The 9,114-nt window shown below is 42.2% G+C and overlaps 2 protein-coding genes across 2 annotated transcripts in view; one reads left to right on the top strand and one right to left on the bottom strand.

Annotated features, from left to right (window-relative positions):
• The window catches only part of LOC107263011, an 11,395-nt gene extending 9,571 nt beyond the window's left edge, over window positions 1-1,824 (top strand). Inside the window, exon 4 of the mRNA XM_015729793.2 lies at window positions 1,173-1,824. The gene's annotated coding sequence lies outside the window, so the exon portion shown is untranslated. The remainder of the gene's footprint in view (window positions 1-1,172) is intronic.
• A 733-nt stretch (window positions 1,825-2,557) lies between these two features.
• On the bottom strand, window positions 2,558-4,912 carry LOC107263174 (peroxiredoxin). Its single transcript, XM_015730099.2, has 4 exons — window positions 4,687-4,912; window positions 4,468-4,593; window positions 4,174-4,388; window positions 2,558-4,084 (listed from the first exon to the last, which is right to left on the bottom strand). The coding sequence occupies exons 2-4, from the start codon at window positions 4,510-4,512 to the stop codon at window positions 3,625-3,627; spliced, it is 720 nt and encodes a 239-aa protein (XP_015585585.1). The 5' UTR covers window positions 4,513-4,593; window positions 4,687-4,912; the 3' UTR covers window positions 2,558-3,624.
• Window positions 4,913-9,114: the final 4,202 nt, after the last annotated feature.

Raw genomic sequence — 9,114 nt, 5'->3', positions numbered from 1 at the left:
GGGGAGCGGGGACTGTGTCAGGTATTGCCATCGTGAATTATTATCATCCGGTCCATTCGCGTCCAATTACCTTTATAGTGTATAATAACACTTGTACAGCCCGGTACTACAAGTCCATCCGGAGAATCGCGCTGGATGAGCGTCAAGAATCGCGCAGATGACGCTCATTTCGAGTAGAGCCGTAGGGAGGAGCCGTATCTCTCTAATTTATCGTTGTGCATTATCGCGCGAGATCGTTTCGTGACTAATATTACCTGCGAAGCAGAACGAGGAGGCTAATGAAATAATTACTCTAATGGAATCTTTTCGTAAAATCTATCACTCGGCGCACCGCGGTGCCACTCCCTCGTCGCGCACGATCTCGATCTCGATCTCGCTCTCGCTCTCGCTCTCGCTCTCGACAAAACGAGAGCGAGTCAATGGTTATAAGCACCAAGTACTAAGCACGTAAGTACAAAAGGAGCCGGGGCTCGCGAATAGTCGCTAGATTAAAAAGAGGCTCCCTTTTCGTTTGCCCTTTTATGCGTGTGCGCGGCCCTGCCCCGCGTTCCCCCCACGCACCATGTGCCACGCACGTACCCGTCTACCGTACGGCTCATACGTATATCTATACGTGTATACGTATTACGGTAGCCGTATTCGATATCTCGCGTGCGTCTGCTGGAAAAGCAATCCGATCTAGCCAGCAGTCTATCGTTCTATTCTTCGCTCCCGGCCCCCTTTCTCGCTCCTGGCTCCATTCAAATCTTCCTGCAGACGGAAAAAAGCAGCAAATCACTCTCGGGGCTTACGTCAGCTCATCCCCCTTGCCACCAGCCTCGACGACGACGAGTCGCCGTCGTCGCATCTCGTCGTTATCTCCTCATCTTTATTATACTATTTAATTGCAAGTAAGTATTATCTAATGATCTTTACGTATAGTTTATTTATTTTTAGTATGTTGCGATTTGCGACTAGAATGTACTCCGGCGTTAGCATTGCTAGGATTTTAAATATTGAGTCGCTCTTCACGTCATTCATCGTCCATCTTGCTGGCTCGAGGAATTTACAAGTTTTAGGCCTACGCATCTCGGACAATCTTGTCCCTGTTGATTAACTTCTTCTCGTTTGTCAGGAAGATCCTAGACAGACCTTGAAATCTCTTTTCTCTTTTCTCTTTTCACCATTATTAGCGCGACAACAGTTGTGGCAATATCAACAACCACATCATCAACAGCAATGGAAGTAGCAACGTAAAGTACTCGCCACCACCCTATCGGCGGACTCTCTTTCTCTCTCTCTCTGTCCCTCGTATTCCACATGGTATCTCTATCGTTCTCCATAAATGGATGGACGCCAACGAAAAAGGGTGCCTTTGAGCCTGTTCGTTGCTGCCAGATTAATTAACGAAGCGCTCGCCTGGGGGCCGCAGAAGGATCAGCTACTCCAATGCGAGAGTGGTCATAGGATCCACCTACCTACCTACCTACCACCTACCTACCTACCTACCTACCTATCTATGTATGTATGTATGTATGTATGTATTTACTTGTGAACCTGCCTACCACGTTACCTATTATCTGCGCATCCATCTGAAGATCATCTCATTCGTTCGTTAATACAACAGTTTACCCAACTTCCTTCCTTGTAACTCGGGTCGAGGTTCCACATCTATTTTTGTTTCCGAGTCAACCTCTTAGGGCGTACAACACGAAATTTTACTCAATATGTAATTATCACATGACATCTGCTCTGTGATGAAGCCAGAGACTCTTCAATTACCTACCGGTGTCTGTCTGTAAAACTTTTTGTCAAACAATACATCAGACCGAAATTTATCAGAAATTTATCACCCGTATGTTTAATTCCTTTTTATTTTTATTTTTTTTTAAATATTTTGTTCCATACCAGGTTGATATTTTTATATGTTTCAGATGTATAGCATTACATAATTATAAGATCTTGAAGCTATTATGCCGTTATGCCCTTATGCCCGGGACAGCGCGAAGTAGTAGTACGCCACGAGTGGGATCTCCTGATAGAGAGACCAGTACACTGTTGGTGCTAGTAAGTTTATATATAAAATAAAAACTTTATCGGATATGTACCTACATCTCGGTAATCCACCACCCTTGCCCTTTCAACAGATAATCGACTCGTTGAAATAACTCCCCCAGAGACTGCCATTCCCCGCCACCTTACGGCCTTACAGCTTTTCAGGCTTTCAGTCCCGCGTAAGGTGCTCGTTCGTCGATACGCGTTGCTCCATCTGTTCGTCATCTCTATCAACTTGTCCCACCCTTCCCTCACGAACCTCAGGATTTGGTCAGCTAATCGTACGACGAATGATTGTAAAATTAGCGGTCCACCAGAAATCACGAAAAACCTTATTTTATCGTGAATTACAATAATTAAACGAGGACATGGAAATAATATTATCGTTCGTAACTATCGTGTCAGAAGAACCTACGTAAATTTTCCTGTTACCCGTTATATCGTGTCGTCGGGGTCATCATCGAATTTTTTAAACGAGAGATAGCAAATAAAAGAAACGTATACTTATTCGAGGATAATTCTCTTTACAAGCCAATTTATAGTATAGATATCTTAAGTTCTTTTATCCCGCTCTCTATTTCTGTGCAAGTCTCTGCGATACAATAAGTTGTGCCTGTTCATTGATTCGGTACTTTTCGTATATTACAATTATTCATGCAATTCACGACGCAGTGAGTGTGAGCGACGCAGCGATACAAGAGTAATAAGAAAGCATTGAGCATTCGACCAAATAGCAAGAGGTCGGCTTACAATTATAGGGAGACTGAGTGACAGATGCTGGCTCGCGGTACACGGAAGATTAAAACAAGTAATCAAAAGTTTCGCCAACCTGCTGCACCCTCGATGGATGTGGATGGATTGCGCGTTTATTCACACTGGCGCAGTCACTGCCACTGCCCTCTTACCCGCCCCCCCGAATCCGCAATCGGGGGGCCATTGTCGTAACGTCGAAGGCAATATGACGAAGATGGTCGCGATTTTTCATTTTGCTTCAGCAGTTCAGTAACGTTATCACGGCTAATGTCGCATTCTCGTCGTTTGATACTTCTCAATGAAATCGGTGCAGATCGTGCAGAAAAGTATTATGAGATAAAGCAATGAAGCACAAGTGTTTATCTGTGCGCAGTGTCATTTTTTAGTTAGATGACTATTCCCGCAGTACTGTTTAACAATTGAGTGCGCACGATGTAAAATGAGCATCGGAGAGAAGTATATCAGCAAATTGCGTTTGGTGACTTGATTAGTTCCGTTATTATCCCTTTTGCCATAACACAAAATCAAATCAAGCAGCGGAAGATTTAACCTCGTTCTTTCCGCAATGTGAAATACGTATCGTAATTCTTAACAGCACGTACTACTCCGTGATGCCCTGCTTTAAGCGTTTGTTTAAAATTTTGTAATGTTCACTTCGTGTACATCATATCTAATTTACGGGGATCACGCAAAGCCTCAATTACATCAGTTTCTGCTACGCGAGTATAGTATATACATATAATATGTCGGTAATGTGTAAATAAGCAATTCAACGATCAAAATTACCTTGTCGGTCAGCCATGACGTTGCACAACACATTTTATTCTATCCTTTGTTTTAATTTATCGACTGAAAATATTCTTTGCTGTCCTTTGGATTAGGTTTAATAGTTTTGGACTCCGGCTGCCAATTGGCTGGGCACACCTCTCCATGCGTCTCGACGAATTGAAAAGCTTTGAGCAGACGCAACGTTTCGTCGACGCTTCGCCCCACTGGTAAGTCGTTTACGCTCAGTTGGCGTAAAATGCCTTCCTTGTCGATTATGAATAGACCGCGAAGAGCTACACCTTGTTCTTCCAAGAGTACATTGTATTTAGAAGATATGTGTTTGTTAAAGTCACTTAACAGTGGATATCCTAATTCACCGCCTAGACCACCTTGCGTCTTGGGAGTGTTTATCCATGCTAAGTGACTGTAATGCGAATCCGTGGAAACTCCAATAACCTGTGCATTTAGTTTCTCAAAATCAGCAATTCTTTCGCTAAATGCCAAGAGTTCGGTAGGACAAACAAAGGTGCTGAAACGAAATGAAAGCGCATAAAAGATAACATAGAAGAACCATAGTATATCGTTTTGTATTACATTATTGGAGAAAAAAAAACTCACAAGTCCAAGGGATAAAAAAAGAGAACAACATATTTTCCACGATAGTCACTCAGCCTTATGTCTTTGAAGTCTCCATTGATAACCGCAGTTCCCAAAAATTCTGGAGCAGGTCTTTGAATTTGTGGCCATTCTTTGCGCAGTTGTGGACTCGTTGCAAAATATTTTGAAAATATTGTACTATTAACTTTTATTCTTCTGGAGGTTAAGCCAGTAATCTATTTGGTATATTTATATTTATGTTAGCATTTGTCGACGTAAATGTATTGCAAACGTGTATCAAATAATATTACTTACTATACTCTTAGATCTGTTAAGGAGATTCGGTAATAGACGATGCATTTTTTAACTCTCGAGTCGGAAATATTATAAGTAATGTATTTGCTGACAGTTTGCCAGAAGATTTGTCCAGTGTCGATTATTCTGAAAGAAATTGATTTTTTCATTTCTCATAAAATTAAGATAATACATGCAATGAAGATCTCGAATGGTTATATAATAAATTTGTATGATAACCTGAATGTCTTTCTGATGCAAATTACTTGTAAGAATATATATGCAATCACCACATCAACGTATTTTTAATAGAATATAATATTTTATTCTGCACTTTAAGTAATGAAAAACAATCAAGAAATGCAAACTAATCTCAGTCGCTAATTGTCGCTGTCGCTAACCAATTGTCCACAGACCCAACTTTAACGAATTGTCTTGAATCAAGGCACAGACCACTTATTAGAGACACGGCACTCCCGTGCTATAGACTGTTAGCACGAGCAGCAGCGCCATCTGATGGGTAGGATGTATAAGTTTCTATGCTTTACTACAGCCTATTGGAGTGTCAAACCCCTGGTATTTTCACAGCACAGATAAATAGGGAGGTACAACGCTACGATTTTACAGAGATGAGTAAGGAGATGCACAACGCTACGGTTTTAGGCGAAGTAGAGTTATGTGATCATAGCCTCCGTCGATAATGCGGATCCCGTCGTAGCCGAGCTAACCGCGATCACGAACGTGTAGCTTGCCGGGCAGAGTTCTCAGCCACTTATCGCTGCTTCCCAAAGCAACACTTAGAATGAGACAGCTCATCGGATATAGCCTAAATACTTTTTTTCTTTGCAATCCTAAATTCGATCGCACATTGTAAGCTCGGTAAGTTTAATATGACAAAAGCAAGCAACTCATGCCAGCCTGCACTGAAGCGTATGATGCCACCAGCATATTCAATACATATTTTACCGATGTTGCGTAGCAGAACGATTGTTAAAACCTATCAGGAACTTTAGAACTCCTCGAGAACTATTGAAAAAGCCTAAAAAAATGTTTCAACAATAGGCCTTTTCAATAGTTGTCGAGGAGTGCTATAATTTCTGATAGGTTTTAACAATAATTCTGCTACGTACCATCGGTAAAATACCTATTAATGATACTAGTCGCACCATATGTTTCAGTGCAGGTATGCATAAGGAGCTGGTTTTCATTGATGTTTTCAGATTGTGTTTCAAACACTTCCGGAATAGTTCTCTCCAGTACTCAATGTTGGGACCATAGTTCCGCCTGGAACTACTTTTAAATAATGCTTTTTTGAAAATCTCGAAAAAATGGTTTCTAAAGACTGTACCTGTTAGGCACTTATCTTGAATTTAAAAGAAAACTATTAGGGTGCAAACGATGGAACGCAGTGGAGATGTATTTACCGGAGCTGGTGCAGCTAATCCGTGAAGGACAAGAAGTGCATCCAGAAGAAATTCAGGTGGGCACTGCACTAGGACACAGCACTGCAGTTCGAGAACACTCACAGAAAATCCATAGAATTTCCTGGATATCGCGAGAGCAACGCGAGATGTAAACGAGCGATAACTTTCTGTACCGTTTCGAAACACAGCTAGAAAAATTATCAACAGGCAGCTCGTGACACCTCGCTCGATGCCCCGAGACAGACTGCTTTGACAATAGCCAAATTCGAGAACTAATCATCCTGATTATCTGATTGGTCGAGATCCTTATAGCCGATAACTCTTCCTTTCCCTCATGCCGTCCCTTTGAATTAAGGGGAGAGCGTTCCTTAGCAAATCGGTACGTAACATTTGGAGATCCTCCACGGCCACTTCCCCAGGGTATAGGGCGACAGCTGAGCACCACTTCCTCAACTCGTGACAGGGGATTCCTTCCCTGCCCTTAACCGTATCCAAAACTTATGCATTAAGATATCTTTGAAAATTTCGAGGAAAAAGCCGTAGATCCAAACGTTTGCGAGATACAGCCCGCTGAAGGTGAAATTTCGAAGGCCGGATATTCACTGCACGTGGCCCTATAGATATTCGATCTGTGCCAGCCTCTTCTATGGACCATTCTGAGTTTCTGCGTTAAAAGATCTCTTCTATCTTATTCCATTATTTCTTTATGATTATCTATCCTTATCCCAGCGGGACTGCCACCCAGAGAGCCCGAATGGCTAGGAGGTGTTGGTTGCTGGCTGACTGGGAGTTTGGGGTTTGGGGAGTCTAGTAGGGTGACTCGGTGGGTTAGTGGTAAACGGCCCAGGTCACCGGCGAATATCGCAGTTACGCATTAGAGAGATGCGGAGACAACTGCTCCCTGATAGGTTAACGATATTACCCAGCTTACGGGCCAACTCTCTCGCCTCCTGGTTCAATTTTATTTCCTTGACTACGGCTGCAGCCACCGCCGCACCATCTTTCGCCATCTCTCGCGTCTCCATGCATCCCCGTTATATGACTTTACGCTGGAAGCCATTGCGCGAAAAAGCTCGTCGCCCCTTTGGAACCGAACGACGCGAGGATTTCACGGAAATCCGCGTAAAGCGATCTCCAGGCAAAAACGAAATTTAATAGAGAGTCCACAGTGTTCTTCTCTCGTCGGTGCGCTATAAACGCGGAATTGGCAAAATCCAAAAAACTCGCGTGGACGAAGAAACATTGTTTAGTACACAGCGGAATCTGCGGTTGATCACTCGGAAACAAGAATGGCTGGAGATATACTCAGACCCTACCGCGCAGCATGGGAACCCTTTCGGAATGCATCACCAAAATCTCGCATAAATATAAGTCAGATCTATGCTATACTTCCGGTATAGTGTATAGTATAGAAAATTTATGGCTTTCAGCATGGCCGCTTACATAAATGTTTATGGCGAGTAGGAAAAAAACAGGAAAAATGAAAAAGATCACTTACCCCAGGATCCTCGTCTGCCCTTCTCTTGTCCATTTGTATTGTTCATTGGTCCAGTACATCTTTCGATACTCGAGGTCCATTCTGGTGACGACTTAACGATCCAGCCTTGACCACTATTTTGCACTTCCTGTATTTTCGGCTGCGGACTAATTCTTCACTTGTTACGAATAGACCAATACGCGAATATCCGCGAACTTTAGATAATGTCTTCGCGATGCACTTACTCAAACGTATCAATTCACTACGTCACACTTCTTTTTTCGTAAATGAAGGTGAAGGATTAAGAGTATAGAAAGAGACGTTTCGCGACGCACTACGTCACACTTCTTTTTTCGTAAATGAAGGTGAAGGATTAAGAGTATAGAAAGAGACGTTTCGCGACGCACTACGTCACACTTCTTTTTTCGTAAATGAAGGTGAAGGATTAAGAGTATAGAAAGAGACGTTTCGCGACGCACTACGTCACACTTCTTTTTTCGTAAATGAAGGTGAAGGATTAAGAGTATAGAAAGAGACGTTTCGCGACGCACTACGTCACACTTCTTTTTTCGTAAATGAAGGTGAAGGATTAAGAGTATAGAAAGAGACGTTTCGCGACGCACTACGTCACACTTCTTTTTTCGTAAATGAAGGTGAAGGATTAAGAGTATACAAAGAGACGTTTCGCAACGCACTACGTCACACTTCTTTTTTCGTAAATGAAGGTAAACGATAAAGAGTATAGGAAGACGCGTTTCGCGACACACTACGTCACACTTCTTTTTTCGTAAATGAAGGTAAACGATAAAGAGTATAGGAAGACGCGTTTCGCGACACACTACGTCACACTTCTTTTTTCGTAAATGAAGGTAAACGATAAAGAGTATAGGAAGACGCGTTTCGCGACACACTACGTCACACTTCTTTTTTCGTAAATGAAGGTAAACGATAAAGAGTATAGGAAGACGCGTTTCGCGACACACTACGTCACACTTCTTTTTTCGTAAATGAAGGTAAACGATAAAGAGTATAGGAAGACGCGTTTCGCGACACACTACGTTTTTCGTAAATGAAGGTAACACACTTCTTTTTTCGTAAATGAAGGTAAACGATAAAGAGTATAGGAAGAGACGTTTCGCGACGCACTACGTCACACTTCTTTTTTCGTAAATGAAGGTAAACGATAAAGAGTATAGGAAGAGACGTTTCGCGACGCACTACGTCACACTTCTTTTTTCGTAAATGAAGGTAAACGATAAAGAGTATAGGAAGAGACGTTTCGCGACGCACTACGTCACACTTCTTTTTTCGTAAATGAAGGTAAACGATAAAGAGTATAGGAAGAGACGTTTCGCGACGCACTACGTCACACTTCTTTTTTCGTAAATGAAGGTAAACGATAAAGAGTATAGGAAGAGACGTTTCGCGACGCACTACGTCACACTTCTTTTTTCGTAAATGAAGGTAAACGATAAAGAGTATAGGAAGAGACGTTTCGCGACGCACTACGTCACACTTCTTTTTTCGTAAATGAAGGTAAAAGATAAAGAGTATAGAAAGAGATGGTACGCGACACACTACGTCACACTTCTTTTTTCGTAAATGAAGGTAAACGATAAAGAGTATAGGAAGAGACGTTTCGCGACGCACTACGTCACACTTCTTTTTTCGTAAATGAAGGTAAACGATAAAGAGTATAGGAAGACGCGTTTCGCGACACACTACGTCACACTTCTTTTTTCGTAAATGAAGGTGAAGGATTAAGAG

The sequence above is a fragment of the Cephus cinctus genome, unplaced genomic scaffold (assembly GCF_000341935.2).
Source record: "Cephus cinctus unplaced genomic scaffold, Ccin1 Ccin1_scaffold0132, whole genome shotgun sequence".
In the NCBI taxonomy this organism is placed as follows: domain Eukaryota; kingdom Metazoa; phylum Arthropoda; class Insecta; order Hymenoptera; family Cephidae; genus Cephus; species Cephus cinctus.
This window is presented reverse-complemented; position numbering and strand designations above follow the sequence as displayed.